The sequence below is a fragment of the Balaenoptera borealis genome (assembly GCF_965194805.1).
Source record: "Balaenoptera borealis genome assembly, chromosome: 9".
Classification (NCBI taxonomy): domain Eukaryota; kingdom Metazoa; phylum Chordata; class Mammalia; order Artiodactyla; family Balaenopteridae; genus Balaenoptera; species Balaenoptera borealis.
In genome coordinates, this window is record NC_138873.1 from 20,370,946 (window position 1) to 20,388,635 (window position 17,690).

Genomic DNA, 17,690 nt, shown 5'->3' on the forward strand with positions numbered 1-17,690 from the left:
ACAGTCTTTGGCACATTAGTAGAATAATTATTATTATTTGGATCATACACAAATACAAAAATCATTGTTGAACAACACCCTCATTAGCAGGAATTACGTCTTACATATAGAAGTCAATAGTCCCAAACGATAGATGCATACTTCTAAAGAGAACATTTCATTATCATAGGGCTTATCTTAAAGATGTTCCAATAGTTTTTTAAAAATTGCAAAACAATCTCTCAGTTTTGCTTTAAGTTTCCTAGATTTCAACAAGTTGAAATTCAGACACACTGAATTCTATAGGTAGGATGAAATTAGTAAGATAAGCTCAGAGTGTTTCCAGTTCTAATGGAAAAATATGAAACTAAAGTATTAGCATTAACAGAATCATCAAAGGGTCAAGAATAAGTAATGAGTCATCCAAAGTAAAATGGATTTTGCTCAAATGTCACCTTAAAAGCTAACAACAGGGCTTCCCTGGTGGCACAGTGGTTAAGAATCCGCCTGCCAATGCTGGGGACACGGGTTCGAGCCCTGGTCCAGGAAGATCCCACATGCCACGGAGCAATAAGCCCGTGTGCCACACTACTGAGCCTGCATTCTAGAGCCCGTGAGCCACAACTACTGAGCCCATGTGCCACAACTACTGAAGCCCGCGTGCCTAGAGCCCGTGCTCCACAACAAGAGAAGCCATCGCAATGAGAAGCCTGCTCACCGCAATGAAGAGTAGCCCCCACTCGCCGCAACCAGAGAAAAAAGACCCCAAGCAGCATCGAAGACCCAATGCAGCCAAAAATAATAAAATAAAATAAAATAAAATAATTTAAAAAAAAGCTAACAACAATCTAAATGCACTCAACTTACTGGGAAAATAATGTAAAGTGGGCAAGAACCGAAAACCCACCTTAGGTTGCTGAGATCAGAGAAAGAGCAATGAGGCTGTGCTTTCAGCATACTGGCAAACATTCCAAGTCTCATCTGAAGAAGTAAGACTGCCAGAAACAAACTACACTAACTCAATGGAGAGCTTTCCAAAGAATGAATCAGCATTTTCTATATTTGATGTTTATAGTCTTATTAACACATTGATGCTGGCAGGGGTGGAGAGGGGTGGACAAAACAACTATTTCTAGTTTTTTCCTTTGTTCTTTTTGTTTTTGTTTGTTTCTTGCCAACCATATACAGTTGTAAAGAAAAGATGTTATTTCACTTTTAACTTTAAAAAGAAAACTTTTTCTATTTTTTCAGTAGAAAACTGATTTTTCTACATTTTCTAAAAATACTGAAAATATGAAATCTTGGGGTTTTTCTATTTTATTTCTTTTTTTATACAGCAGGTTCTTATTAGTTATCTATTTTATACATATTAGTGTATATATACCAATCCCAATCTCCCAATTCATCCTACCACCCCCCGCCCCCGGCTTTCCCCTGTTTGTGTCCATACGTTTGTTCTTTACAACTGTGTCTCTATTTCTGCCTTGCAAACCGGTTCATCTGTACCATTTTTCTAAATTCCACATACATGCGTTAATGTACGACATTTGTTTTTCTCTTTCTGGCTTACTTCACTCTGTATGACAGTCTCTAGGTCCATCCACGCCTCTGCAAATGACCCAATTTCGTTCCTTTTTATGGCTGAGTAATATTCCATTGTGTATATGTATATATATACATATATATACATATATATATACACACACACATATATATATATATACACACACCCCACATCTTCTTTATACATTCGTCTCTCAATGGGCATTTAGGTTGCTTCCATGACCTGGCTATTGTAAATAGTGCTTCAATGAACACTGGGGTGTATGTGTCTTTGAATTATGGTTTTCTCAGGGTATATGCCCAATAGTGGGATTGCTGGGTCATGCAGTAATTCTATTTTTAGTTTTTAAGGAACCTCCATACTGTTCTCCATAGTGGCTGTATCAATATACATTCCCACCAACAGTGCAAGAGGGTTCCCTTTTCTCCACACCCTCTCCAGGATTTGTTTGTAGATTTTCTGATGATGCCCATTCTAACCTGTGTGAGGTGATACCTCATTGTAGTTTTGATTTGCATTCCTCTAACAATTAGTGGTGTTGAGCAGCTTTTCAGGTGCCTCTTGGCCATCTGTAAGTCTTCTTTGCAGAAATGTCTGTTTAGGTTTTCTGCCCATTTTTTGATTGGGTTGTTTGTTTTTCAAATATTGAGCTGCATGAGTTGTCTATATTTTTTGGAGATAAATCCTTTGTCCGTTGATTCGTTTGCAAATATTTTCTCCCATTCTGAGGGTTGTCTTTTCATCTTGTTTATAGTTTCCTCTGCGGTGCAAAAGCTTTTAAGTTTCATTAGGTCCCATTTGTTTATTTTTGTTTTTATTTCCATTACTCTAGGAGGTGGCTCAGAAAAGATCTTGCTGTGATTTATGTCATAGAGTGTTCTGCCTATGTTTTCCTCTAAGAGTTTTATAGTGTCTGGCCTTACATTTAGGTCTTTAATGCATTTTGAGTTTACTTTTGTGTATGGTGTTAGGGAGTGTTCTAATTTCATTCTTTTACATGTAGCTCCCCAGTTTTCCCAGCACAACTTATTGAAGAGACTGTCTTTTCTCCATTGTATATCCTTGCCTCCTTTGTCATAGATTAGTTGACCACAGGTGCGTGGGTTTATCTCTGGGCTTTCTATCCTGTTCCATTGATCTATATTTCTGTTTTTGTGCCAGTACCATATTGTCTTGATTACTGTAGCTTTGTAGTATAGTCTGAAGTCAGGGAGTTTGATTCCTCCAGCTCCGTTTTTTTCCTTCAAGATTGCTTTGGCTATTCGGGGTCTTTTGTTTCTCTGTACAAATTTTAAGATTTTTTGTTCTAGTTCTGTAAAAATGCCTTTGGTAATTTGATAGGGATTGCATTGAATCTGTAGATTGCTTTGGGTAGTATAGCCATTTTCACAATATTGATTGTTCCAATCCAAGAGCATGGTATATCTCCCCATCTGTTTGTGTCGTCTTTGATTTCTTTCATCCGTGTCTTATAGTTTTCTGGTCTTTTACCTCCTTAGGTAGGTTTATTCCTAGGTATTTTATTCTTTCTGTTGCAATGGTGAATGGGATTGTTTCCTTAATTTCTCCTTCTGATCTTTCGTTGTTAGTGTATAGGAATGCAAGAGATTTCCGTGCATTAATTCTGTATCCTGCAACTTTACCAAATTCACTGATTAGCTCTAGTAGTTTTCTGGTGGCATCTTTAGGATTATATATGTATAGTATCATGTCATCCACAAACAGTGAGTTTTACTTCTTCTTTTCCAATCTGTATTCCTTTTATCTCTTTTTCTTCTCTTATTGCTGTGGCTAGGACTTCCAAAACTATGTTGAATAATAGTGGTGAGAGTGGACACCCTTGTTTTGTTCCTGATCTTAGAGGAAATGCTTTCAGTTTTTCACCACTGAGAATGTTGTTTGCTGTGGTTTGTCGTATATGGCCTTTATTATGTTGAGGTAGGTTCCCTCTATGCCCACTTTCTGGAGAGTTTTTATCATAAGTCGGTGTTGAATTCTGTCAAAAGCTTTTTCTGCATCTATTGAGATGATCATATGGTTTTTACTCTTTAATTTATTAATATGGTGTATCACATTGATGACGTGTATATATTGAAGAATCCTTGCATCCCTGGGATAAATCCCACTTGATCATGGTGTATGATCCTTTTAATGTGTTGTTGGATTCTGTTTGCTAGTATTTTATTGAGGATTTTTGCATCTATATTCATCAGTGATATTGGTCCGTAATTTTCCTTTTTTGTAGTATCTTTGGTTTTGTATCAGGGTGATTGTGGCCTCGCAGAATGTGTTTGGGAGTGTTCCTTCCTCTATAATTTTTTGGAAGAGTTTGAGAAGGAGGGGTGTTAGCTCTTCTCTAAATGTTTGATAGAATTCAACTGTGAAGCCATCTGGTCCTGGACTTTTGTTTGTTGGAAGATATTTAATCAGTTTCAATTTCATTACTTGTGATTGGTCTGTTCATATTTTCTGTTTCTTCCTGGTTCAGTCTTCGAAGGTTATACCTTTCTAAGAATTCGTCCATTTCTTCCAGGTTGTCCATTTTTTGGGCATACAGTTGCTTGTAGTAGTCTCTTATGATGCTTTGTATTTCTGTGGTATCCATTGTAACTTCTCCTTTTTCATTTCTAATTTTAGTTTTATTGCTCTTTGCTATTGTTTTCTTTGTTTCTGTTTCATTTATTTCTGCTCTGATCTTTATGATTTCTTTCCTTCTACTATGGGTTTTGTTTATTCTTCTTTCTCTAGTTCCTTTAGGTGTAAGGTTAGATTGTTTATTTGAGATTTTTTTTTGTTTCTTGAGGGAGGATTGTATTGCTATAAACCTCCCTCCTAAAACTGCTTTTGCTGCATCCCATAGGTTTTGGATTATTGTGTTTCTGTTGTCATTTGTCTGCAGGTATTTTCTGATTCCTTTTTGATTTCTTCAGTGATTTCTTGGTTATTTAGTAACGTATTGTTTAGCCTCCATGTGTTTATGTTTTTTACTTTTTTTTCCTTGTAATTGATTTCTAATCTCATAGTGTTGTGGTCAGAAAAGATGCTTGATATGATTTCAATTTTCTTAAGTTTACTGAGGCTTGATTTGTGACCCAAGATGTGATCTATCCTGGAGAGTGATCCATGTGCACTTGAGAAGAAAGTGTAATCTCCTGTTTTTGGATGGAATGCCCTATAAATATTAATTAAGTCTATCTCGTCTATTGTGCCATTTAAAGCTTGTGTTTCCTTATTAATTTTCTGTCTGGATGATCTGTCCATTGGTGTAAGTGAGGTGTTAAAGTCTCCCACTATTATTGTGTTACTGTCGATTTTCTCTTTTATAGCTGTTAGCAGTTGCATTATGTATTGAGGTGCTCCTATGTTGGGTGCATATATGTTTATAATTGTTATATCTATCTCCTTCTTGGATTGACCCCTTGATCATTATGTAGTGTCCTTCCTTGTCTCTTGTAACATTCTTTATTTTAAAGTCTATTTTATCTGATATGAGTATTGCTACTCCAGCTTTCTTTTGATTTCCATTTGCATGGAATATCTTTTTCTATCCCCTCACTTTCAGTCTGTATGTGTCCCTAGGTCTGAAGTGGGTCTCTTGTAGACAGCATATATATGGGTCTTGTTTTTGTATCCATTCAGCAAGCCTGTGTCTTTTGGTTGGAGCATTTAATCCATTCACGTTTAAGGTAATTATCGATATGTATGTTCCTATGACCATTTTCTTAATTGTTTTGGGTTTGTTTTCATAGGTCCTTTTCTTCTCTTGTGTTTCCCACTTAGAGAAGTTCCTTTAGCATTTGTTGTAGAGCTGGTTTGGTGGTGCTGAATTTTCTTATCTTTTGCTTGTCTGTAAAGCTTTTGGTTTCTCCGTCGAATCTGAATGAGATCCTTGCCAGGTAGAGTAATTCTTGTTGTAGGTTCTTCCCTTTCATCACTTTAAGTATATCATGCCACTCCCTTCTGGCTTGTAGAGCTTCTGCTGAGAAATCAGCTGTTAACCTTATGGGAGTTCCATTGTAAGATATTTGTTGTTTTTCCCTTGTTGTTTTTAATTATTTTTCTTTGTCTTTAATTTTTGTCAATTTGATTACTATGTGTCTTGACGTGTTTCTCCTTGGGTTTATCCTGTATGGGACTCTCTGCGTTTATTGGACTTGGGTGGCTATTTCCTTTCCCATGTTAGGGAATTTTTCGACTATAATCTCTTCAAATATTTTCTTGGGTCCTTTCTCTCTCTCTTCTCCTTCTGGGACCCCTATAATGCGAATGTTGATGTATTTAATGTTCCAGAAGTTGAAATTTTGTTTTATATCCCTATATATTAACCAGTATTGACAAGAACATACTTGAACCTGATACTTTAAAAGTAACATGCACTTGTTTAAAAACTGCAAAAATGCAATACAAATCTGTTTTAAGTGTTGTTAACTTTTTTTTTTTTTTAATTTTTTTTTTATCTTTGGCTGTGTTGGGTCTTCATTTCTGTGCGAGGGCTTTCTCTAGTTGTGGCAAGTGGGGGCCACTCTTCATCGCGGTGCGCGGTCCTCTCACTGTCGTGGCCTCTCTTGTTGCAAAGCACAGGCTCCAGACGCGCAGGCTCAGTAGTTGTGGCTCATGGGCCTAGTTGCTCCGTGGCATGTGGGATCTTTCCGGGCCAGGGCTCGAATCCATGTCCCCTGCATTGGCAGGCAGACTCTCAACCACTGCACCACCAGGGAAGCCCTGTTGTTAACTTTTAATAAGCTGTTTCCGGTCCTCCTCTCTTCTCACCAAAATCTCAACAAAACTATCAGAACAAACTAGTCCTGTCCAAACTCAGTTCATAAGCAGAGAATTCTGCAATGATTCCATCCCCAACAATTTGAATGCTGGGAGTAGCTGATATTGCTGACCTTTCTAGCAACAAAATTTTACAAATATCTCATCCCTTCTACCTGAGCTAACATGACTCTCAAACCATCTTCCTATCTGGGCTAATGCTTCAGTTCCTGATAGCTATATTTACCAATGGGTAAGTATTCTCTCTATTGACTTTCCCCACTTCCCCACTTTTCCTACATGGATTGGGCCACTGCCCCTCAGCAGATGCATACAGCCTCTAATTACTTTTCTTTCCTGTTAGCTGTTAGCATGACTCTGTATTCTACTTATGAACACATTCCCTTACATGTTGTTCATAACTGCAATTTCATATTGCAGTTATGAACGAGATGAGTACTGTTGCTCCCATGATAACACCATCTCCCCTACAATCCTCTCCATCATGGGCTGTAAAATCAAAGGCCAAGAATAAAGGAGGTTTACACTATTTCCCCCTTAGCCTCAGCTTTAACATCTACTAAAACCGATATGCCTATCTGTTCCCCTTCGACAGCACTTGGCCAGATGCCGCTATCATCTGTCACTTCTAAAGACAAACTGATGATCTTCTAAACACCATCTCACCTCCAAAACCTCCTATGTCCCACTTCTATCACGTACTGGGGTCTGGCCACACATCAGGCTTCATCATAACTCAAAACATCTTTCAATCCCAAATCTTTAACTTGGAAAAAACTTTCACTAACTCAAACCTTCTGACTCCTACTCCTAATTCTTGCCCCCATCATCTTGATCTCTAGCCCCTCAACGCCCTTTGGTTTCTTCAACATGAGGATAGCCCAAATCAATCCCAGTACCATTAACACCTTTGAATCGTGTAGCTCGTGGCCTTCAATTCTACCTACCATCTTTTAATTCCAAAGCCATTGAGCAATGATGGAGTCACGGACTGCAAATCCTTGCCAACCAACTTCAGCTGCACTCTTGTGGCAATGGAGCTGTCAATTTACTCACTTCTTGGTGACTCATGCTTGCCCCCAGTAGCATTTCCAAGTGGTTTCCCTTTTCATTCATATTTAACCCTATCCAGCTCTCTTTCACTGTCAGCAACTGCATGAACTCTTATAAGTCATATGTGAAATTCATCACCCTCGCTCTCTAATTTAAAGAACTATCTACTTTATGCCCTAACATATAAAAACGCTTCTAATTTGAATTAAATTTGGTTATTTACAACAGAGAATATAGACTTTTTTAAAAAAGATCCAATTACGGTAATTTTCACTGTGAAATTAAATGATCATAAACTCTTATTCCAATAAAAAAGAAACTTAAAATTTGATATAAAATGTAACTATTTTTAGAATAAATGTTAATCCCAGAATTCAAACATACAGTGCATGGGTAACAAGAAAAAAATTTGAATATTATCTTGATCCATAAGCTTACTTATTCTTCAAAAAATATATATAGTCCTGTTGAATCTGTCCACATAAAGACCTCTTTTTCTCCTTCATTATATTTTTTCTGTATCTCTAGTCCCCAGCAAAATGCCTGGTATATAACAGGTACTCAACAAATATAATATTCCAGCAAGCATACAGAAAATTCCCCAAATGGAGTTAAACCACTAAATCCATGCCACTAACTTTGAATAAATCACTTACCTTCTCTAAGACTTAGTCTTTTTTTAAAAAATAAGGATGAGTTAATTTCTTAGACTCTTTCCAGCTTTAATATTCTATAAATAGTATTTATAATGTCATATATGAGCACATTTAGCTTTTATGTACCAGAATTAACTAAGCATAGTAAGAAAAGTATGAGTCATCCTTGTCCCAAGGAATTAAAAAGATAGTTGAGGAGGCAAAAACACCAACACAGAAAACAATACAAGATAACACAGAATCAAATACTAACTGGTAAAGTAGGGGCTACTGTTAGAGGCCACAGAATGACGTGTTTTGGTGAGGGGAAGCTGGAAGAATTTGGGAAGATTTCACACACAAAGTAAGAGTCAAGCTGTTTTTGTGAAAAAGTGGGATTTGAATGAATGGAGAGACAATGGTAACAAGCATTAAATATAGTCTATGTCATGTTGTCTGTTTTAGATGAACTCTTTTTGGGCCTAATGAAAGAATTTTAAATGTACAAATTTGGATTATAGAGTGGTAAGGGGAAAATAAGAGTTTTTAAAAAATCATTTCCTAGCAAAAGAAAAATTCTACTTCATGTTTGTAGATAAATGTTTTATTATCAATTTCATAAAATACTTTCATAAATTATGATAGCTAATTCATACACCATTAGTCTTTCTCCATCTAAAGACAAACACCATCATAGATAATAAGCTGATATGTTTCAAGAAATATTTCTTGAGCTTTGAGGGTTTAAAATAAGACTTCTAAACTTCAGAAAGTTTTTAATGATAGAAACATTCAGAATCAGCTGGAAAACAAAATTGAACAGGAAAGAAATCAAGTCAGTAATATGACTAGAGCATTTTCCTAACCACAAACGGAGATGCACTATGAGAAATGCCAACATCAGGATTTATACAGAAAGGTCTAATCCATTTAACACTTAAGCAGTGCTTACTATGACTGCCTTGAAAAATTCATATTTGAGTTCATTTTTTAAGGCAGACACCAGATGAGTTTAGGGAACGTTGAGTAAAAGATGAAGGCACCGTAAATAAAGCTCACTTAAGAAAGTAATTTTGGAAAGCAGTAAAATCAAGTAATTCATTACAATTTGAATTTAACAGTATGCCTTTCAAAGATTCAATTTATACATATTTCTAGTCATTTTATCAAAAGTTCTGGGATCAAATGCAGAAAATAACCTGTCCTAAGAGATGATTTATGAGTAGGCTGCTGATTAAGATCACTACACAGGGCTGTCCTGGTGGCGCAGCGGTTAAGAATCCGCCTGCTAATGCAGGGGACTCAGGTTCGAGCCCTGGTCCGGGAAGATCCCACATGCCGCAGAGCAACTAAACCTGTGCGCCACAACTACTGAGCCTGCACTCTAGAGCCCAAGAGCCACAACTACTGAAGCCCGCGCGCCTAGAGCCTGTGCTCCGCAACAAGAGAAGCCACCGCGATGAGAAGCCCGCGCACTGCAACGAAGAGTAGCCCCCGCTCACCGCAACTAGAGAAAGCCCGTGTGCAGCAATGAAGACCCAACGCAGCCAAAAATAAAATAAAAATAAATTAAATAATTAAAGAAAAAAAAAAAAGATCACTACACAAACCTCAGAAAGGGGCAAAAAACCTCCCAAAGCACATCTGCAAAAAGGAAGCCATCCTGTACAATGCAGGGTAAGCTGTAATCTTAGATATGATAATGGTGACTTTGCAAAGACTAGGTAACAAGAAGAGCTTTGGGTAACTTACAGATTTTATTTTAAAATGATAGCTGGGGAGTGAAATTCATCAGCATATCAGTGATTCTCAAGCTCATGCCCACTGACCATAGATTGATGTTGAAGAGATGTAGATTTCAAATTGTGTGGGTACTTTGCAAGATCATTTTCAATTATTGTATTTAAGACCAAGGAAAATAGTAATTTTATACACCTTTACTGACGTTATACATCTTTAAATATGTAGTCATTTTTTTATACATCTTTAATGTATACTTACCTTATGATTTTTCCCATTTTGACATTAGTTCTTTATCATCAGTTTCCTAAATTTCTAGCTCTGATCATGCAAATTTCAATACTATATTTCTCCCCAATTCAAACACCTTACAGTGACCAGCAGGGTCTGCACAGCTTGATATCTGCAATTCTCTTTCATTCCATCTCTTACCAATCTCATTCTCCCTTTTGGGAAGGGAGAAATCCACTCTTTGTGAAATCCACTCTAGTTTCTTTCTGTTCCCTAGCCATTCTCACCTCTTCCCCACCCCCAGCTCTGTGGTTGTGTGACCTGTGCAGCTGCACAGGGTCCCACACTCAGAGGCTTCCTGAGCTTGGCTTAATGCTCTGTTGTTGCCATCTTGAAAGTCACAATAAATTTTTAGCAAGGGGGCCCACAAGTTCATTTTGCTCTGGCTTTTCAAATAGCCAGTGCTACCTACCACACCCCCCTTGGGGAATAATAAGCTCCACTTTCTTCTGTGCCCTAATCATGCCAACCTCTTCCTCACCTCCAGACCACCGTGCTGGATCCTTTTTCCGAAATACCCTTCTATACCAGTTCTTTACACAGCTGATTCTTTCTCATCCTTCAAGCTCAACTAAAATGTTAATTTCTCTGAAAGACCTTTCCTGATTTCTTTATCTAAAGTGCCTCCTCTAATATTCTACCTCACTATCCATTTATTTCTTTAGAGGCACTTACTACAATCTGTAATGATCTCGTTTATTTGTTTCCTTGTTCTCTGTCATACATCTCCTCCTCTTAAACAGAGTAGCAGGAGAGTCAGTAATCTTGTCTATCTTAGTAGTACACTGATGAATTATCAGAGCCCAAAACAGCATCCGACACATGGTAAGTCCTCAATATTTTTGTTGAGTGAATGAATATGTTAATCATAGTAATAAATGGTGCTTCACAAATTTTCTTGGGATATTTTTTCCTAGTTAAAGTTATTATGCGCTATGAGTATTTCATCTATTATAATTCAGCAACATTCTAGAGATTTTTTTCTCCACATATACGGTACCTATTTATTTGAGATAAGATACCTAAGAATGTGAGTGAGATTTATATGTGTATATTTTGTAAGTATTGCTGCCTTTCCGCCAATTTATGACCCAAAAAGCAACTCAATTCCCTAAACCAAAGAAAAGGTACAGCTCTATGAATAAATTTTGGTTCACTATTAGGAAAGAAGCTAAAAAATAGCGATCAACAGAAAATGAAGATAACTTCAGAAAAAAATATTTTAGATCGACGGAACAACAGGAATCAATATCCAATACTAGTGAGGCATTAACAAAGTGTGATAATAATGTAAAGTGGTATAAACCTCTTTTGGAAAACAACTTGACATGAGGTATTTTGGCCATTGACCCAGATCATCTACTTCTAAGTGCTTTGACCCAGATAATTTCCATCTATGGAAATGTAATTTATGTAATATATGGAAAGAGCTATTTTCACAATAATATTTATGAGTGTTGCTTATAAAATCAGAAAATTGAAAATAAACTAAATGTCCAAATTTAACAGAATGGTTAGATAAATTATAGTAATTCACTCAATTAAACATTCTATAACACAGAAAGATTATATTGCAGGACAACATGGGGGAATACTTACTATACAACATGTTCAGTGAAAAAAGCAGTATTAAAATTATAGAAATATGAAAATAAAATCTTAAAATCACTGATATGGAAGAATATTGCTAGGTAGTTTATTGAGGAGCTAGATTTATGAATTTTTTACTTTCTCCAATTTTCTACATTTTTGTTAATGTAAATACAATAAACATATTTTAAGTATGTCTAAAGAAACAATTTCTCATCACATAGTATTATTTTCAATGTAGGTCAGTGTGAGCTCTTAAAAGAGTTTGCAAAAAAAAAAAAAAAAGAGTTTGCTACCAAGAATGCGAAGTTTAATATTAAAACACAGATGTAAATAAAATTTAATAAATTAATTTTTCTGAAAAAAGTATAATTGTTCTGTGCTAATAAATTCAACATAATATATTTGCTTAAAAGAAAACAAAACAACAAAAAATATATGGTTAAGTGATCTTGAAAGGGATTTTTTTCCAAATAAAGTTAAGTCTAAATAAACTGAATACTTTTAGACACTAGCTAATTCAAAAGCAGTATGTTAAAGCAAAACCAAATAAACAAACACTGGCTCAGTACTCACAGGTATACAGTATTCCACCATTGGGTAATGTAATTTGTGACCTTTTGCTGTTCGACCCGAAAAAAAGCAACTCTGGCAGACATCATAGTTAAAATGCTTTAGGCTTCTATACCTAGAGAGAAGAAAGGAAAATTCATTGGCTTGAAAGCCTATTATATAGTCCAAAACACTCACTTGTGGTAAGGAATTTCATTCGTCCAAATCACCATGAAAATAAAAGTTATATTGGCTACAAATGTGGAATTTGCTTATTTAGTATTTTAGCTACAAATTAGAACAAAGAGAATCTTAAATTTCACAAAGGAAATTAAGGAAACCATCACCCAAGTGAGAAAAAAAGCTAATTTTTGTAGTTGAAGTCTCTAAAACATGTTTTCATCTGTTTCAACATAATGAGAAGACAAATATCCACGCAAAACGAAAGAAGAAAAAAGAGATGTTTATTAGCTTGACACATCAAAATTTAAATTATCACTTATAAATAAAAAATGAGTTTCAGGGCTTCCCTGGTGGCGCAGTGGTTGAGAATCTGCCTGCCAATGCAGGAAACACGGGTTTGAGCCCTGGTCCGGGAAGATCCCACATGCCGCGGAGCAAATGGGTCCGTGAACCACAACTACTGAGCCTGCGCGTCTGGAGCCTGTGCTTTGCAACAAGAGAGGCCGCGATAGTGAGAGGCCCGCGCATCGCGATGAAGAGTGGCCCCCACTTGCCGCAACTAGAGAAAGTCCTCGCACAGAAACGAAGACCCAACACAGCCATAAATAAATTAATTAATTAATTAATTTAAAAAAAAACGAGTTTCAAAATTCCCTGACAGAGGCTTCTTGTGTGAAAGTCGGGTTAATGTACTTCATGCCAAACTTGGCTGAAGTAACATGAAGTCATTTGATTACTTCTCAGTTAGTATTTAAATGCTAAACTCCTGCTTACCAAGTTTGACCCCAAAGTCTTAGAAAATCACCAATTTCCATCAGGGTCATATATGTATAATGAGTCATGCAATTACTATGCATGAACACTTCTGTAACCTATGTAAATAGAAACTCAGAAAGATCTCTGGTTCTGGAGCAAAACAGTATAAATAACAATAATAAAATAAGCTTCACATATTGGCTATTTGAGGGAATGCCATTTTCAGATGGACTGAATGTGCTAAAAGCATCCTATTTCTTCAGGAGGCAAACCCCCAAATGAGAATAAGTGGGAAGGAATTTGATGGACATACACTGGAACTATACAAACAGAACAGAAAATAGCCTCCTACCACCACTGGTAGTAAATCAGCCTACCTGAAGCCAACAATTGGACATTCTTTACAGATGTTGCATTTGGCCTGATGCTTCGCAGTCTCAGCTGCTGCCACTCGATGTAGAACCGGCAGCCAAACCATGGACTGTGGTTCCAGACGCATCCAGTCTACAAACTCTTTCACACTTATCTCTGGCTTGTTGTTATTCTGGTGAAGAAACAAAAATGTTAAAAGAGAAGAAAATGCCTTCATTTAAATTGCAGCAGGTGTTGCTGCTTCAAAATCTTCTGAAAATCTGTATAAAAGTAAAAAGAGAGTTTATATAACTCTTTCTAGGTCAGTTAAATCACTAAATATTTAAGGTTCTTCAAGGAAAAAAAAATTCTAAAATTTAAAAAGAGAAAAAGAAGAAATTGTCATATACAAAGAAGAAAAAAATCGCAATACCTTAATAGACTTAGATTTAAAAAACAAAATCAAAACCCACACAATTCTAGGTACTCTTCACATAGATATTTTAAAACTATAAAACTCATTTATCTAAAACAGTAAACATTTGAGAAAGTAAAGACTCACTGATAACTTCCTAAACTTGAAGGCCATTATAAATGCCAATAAAAACTGTTATCTCTTTGTCCTGCTCCAGTCCTGTTACATCATACCAGGAGCACATTACGATGAATATATTTTGCAGGATTTCCAAATGTATCAATGATAAATTGTATAAAATGTCTTGGTCTCTCTTTAAATCTTAATACTAAGTAATTTTCACTTGTGCAAAGTTAAATTCGTACCAATGTCCTTCTCCTGCTGTTGTCAAGGTCATTCTATGAACCAGAACATATGAGAATCATATTTAGAATTTTCACTTGGTATTTTTTGTATCTCTAAAACAAGAAAAAGGGCCATTATAAAATGTAACAAACCATAACATCAGTTCTTCTTAAAGAGATGGTGTGAGCATTTTTTTTCCTCAGCAATGATAAATCACTAGACATGCCTTGGCAAAATATCTGTAGGCTTGTACTTTATGCATACTTATAACATCGGTAGAAGCATTTCTAAAATGCTTTTCTACACAGTAAGCATCAAAAAAGGAACTAACGTGTTTAATGTCAGTAACTTAGATCAGTATAAAACTTGTGTACATCATTCTCCTTTTGTACATATGTTCTCAAAGAAAAGAGTGCAATTTCAATAACGTCTTTAATTTACATTTTTAAAAAATCTTGCCTACAAGGAGGTCAGGGCATTTTTATTCATTTCTTTAGCAAACATCTATTAAGTAGCTATGATGTTCAAGGCACTGTACATAGGGATACAATAATAAAAAGATAGAAACAGCCCTTGTTCGTGGAGCTTAGGTTTATATAAAAGAAAAAACCACTAAACAAGTAATTATATAATTCAGTATGTTTTTATTATCAATTTTAATGAGCATGATAAGAAGGCAGAGGAGATTCAGGTGAATATAGTAGGGACACATAACCTCATCTGAAGGAGTCAGAGAAGGATTTTCAGAGGATGTGAGATTTAAGGGAAGATCTAAAGAATGAATAAGGATTAGCAATATCAAGGGAGTTTGTGGGTGGAGAGTAAGGAAGAACATTCTAAACAGAGGGCACATGTCCAAAGGCACTAGGGCCGGAATGAAGGAACTAAAACAGCACGGCTGGAAAGCTCAAGGGGACCAGTGGTACAAGATGAGGCTGGGGCAAAAGCAGGGCCAAATCATAGCAATCTAATGGCACTTGTTAAAGATTTGAGGTTTTAACCCTTGAGGAAAGGTAAGTCTCCTTGAGGGGGTTGCTGTTGCTTGAATCAGATGTGCCTTAAGAAATAAAATCAATTTACTGGGATGGTACCAGCGTCTTCTGCCACCTGGTTCCAGCCCAAGTCCCCTGTTCCATTTCTCAGAATATCCTCAATACCATCCCCCACACATTCTATACACCAGTGATCCTTCAGGAACGTTTACCTGTTGGAAGCAGCTGCGAACACTGGGTTCAATATTACTGCCCCCAAAAGCTGCTACTTCCCCCAGTTGCCGAGGGATCTGGATGGCATCGTGAAGTAACAGGCCAAGCTGTCTCTGGTCACACATTTCCGTGGGCCCAGCCACTTCCTTAAAGAGATCTACAAGGAGGAGAGGGAAGAGGTTAACCTCCATCTGCCTATTCTGGAATTTTAAGTAAAATATACCTTTGGTTATGTGGAATGAACGACGTAGATTAAAAAAAAACTTATGGGGACACGAATTACATTAGTTGTCGCCTGAATTCTGACCACCTTAACATTCTGCATATTTGTAATCAGGAACTGGTTAACTACATGTTTCCTAAAACGATCTACTGCAGTATGTAAATACATATGAACAGACCAACAAATACAAATTTTCTTTTTAAGTGGTCCAGTGTATGCATGTGGGTTCGTTCAGTGGTCTCAGTAAGGTTTCCCTTCTTATTGAAGAAGACAGACAGCTAAAAAGAAGCTTTCTTTATGACTTGTTAAAGGAATGAATGTATCTTAAGTAGCAAATTTTAAAAGATTTGTTTATCAACTTTTTGTATTCACTCCTAAATTCAATATTCATTAAACATATATATTTTAATTTCTTTTAAAGATTTCTATACTCAAATCTATTTTGCATAAGAAACATTAAACAGTATAAGGAGGTGTCTTTTATTGTTAGGGGTTATTTTTTTAGGCCCAATCAGTCTCTCGTTCCTTATTAGTGATAAAAATTATTTTTGTTTTACATCATTTCATGTAATAAAATACATTAATTCAAATGTAAAGGACTTAATGAAAACTCATGCATACTTTCATACAGTTCTTAGGCTTTTCTACTCATTAAAAAAAAGATGTTTAAAAATTTTTTTGATTCAGTAAAATAAAAACTCTTTTCTTCCTTCTAGAATTGGCTTATCTTCTTTTCATCACTTGCAGTATTTTGAAGATGAAAATTATTACCATATTTCCAGCAACAAAGCTAATATATTCAAATAAGTTACTTTTGGAGTAGGGAGAAATTTCATGTAAAAACAATCCACTTCATTATAGAAACTAATACTTTTTGGAAAGAAATTTCCAAGTTCTAAAAATTCAAAATCACACAAATTCTAAACGGTTTTCATGTGAAGTTTTCCAAGAAAAAAAGAACGGCGAGTAAATATTTATTGGATCCTAAAAACCAATTTCAAACAATACCTGATAAATGAATATCAGATCAAAAGGTATCATTCCTTTTTTTTTAAGGAAATAAGGCTAGATCTAACACTGTCAACAGTAAATTTTCAAACAACTAAACCAAGCTCAGTGATACTGACACAGTAATTATAATGAAGTATGACTTTAATTATAAGCACACATAGGGAAAGCAAATTCAATAAAAATACATTTAATTTTTATTATCATTTGTTCTCTTAGATTTGGTTAGAGTTCTACTTGCTTCTTTTCATTTGTCAAAAATAAGACTAGCATAGCCAGAAAGTATTTATCCAGGATTCTTATTATGATTCTCATTGTAAACCCGTTCCTGAGAAGAGGCCTCCTAAGTCAATACAAAGCTGATGCATATGAATAATAATAATCTGTAGAGAGAAGTGCACATGTTCAGCAACATCAATCATGCCCAGCTTTCCTCTTTTGAGGAAGATAGCTATACTACTATGCCACTATTTAGGTAAAACTACACACAAAACATAAGAGAAAAGACTCCTTAACATTCTGACGTATTTCTGAATTCTTATGAAAGTTCACAGGTTGATGTTACAGTCAGATACGAAAAGGAGTATCAGGATGTGGGGATGGATCAGAGGAATGTTCCAATCTAAAACCCAAGTCCCAATAAGTAATCACAGAAGAGATGCAAAAGGCCATTCAAAAGGATCTTTGTAAATGTGTTGTTGATGGGGCACGGAAGCCACTGAGTTACAAGCAGGAAGGCCAGAGTGTTGTTAGAACCTAATCAAGGGACATTCTCAAAAAGGCACAAAGAGAAAAGAAGGTGCCACCGGGGTAAAGACACTGACGTAAGCCATTGCAAAATCCGCGTTCAGATGGATACCAATTGACCCAGAATAGCACCTCTGCCATTGAGTTTGGAGAGCAAAGTGTCTTGAATATTAATTCCAACAAAGAAAATAATAATGAGGAAGTGTTCTGATACCACTGGGGAATTCAAAACTGGAATCAGAGTTGCTAAGGACCTCAAGGTAAAAAACAAAAC

General features: G+C 36.1%; 1 protein-coding gene across 10 annotated transcripts in view; it reads right to left on the minus strand.

Moving 5' to 3' along the window:
* Positions 1 to 17,690, minus strand: part of UTRN (utrophin) — a 499,657-nt gene that overhangs the window by 43,429 nt on the left and 438,538 nt on the right. For all 10 annotated transcript variants that reach the window (XM_082405402.1, XM_082405400.1, XM_082405405.1 and 7 more), the window contains 3 exons: positions 15,438 to 15,595; positions 13,500 to 13,666; positions 12,208 to 12,319 (listed from right to left, as the gene is read on the minus strand). In XM_082405402.1, the coding sequence (XP_082261528.1) occupies positions 12,208 to 12,319; positions 13,500 to 13,666; positions 15,438 to 15,595 (437 nt within the window). The remainder of the gene's footprint in view (positions 1 to 12,207; positions 12,320 to 13,499; positions 13,667 to 15,437; positions 15,596 to 17,690) is intronic.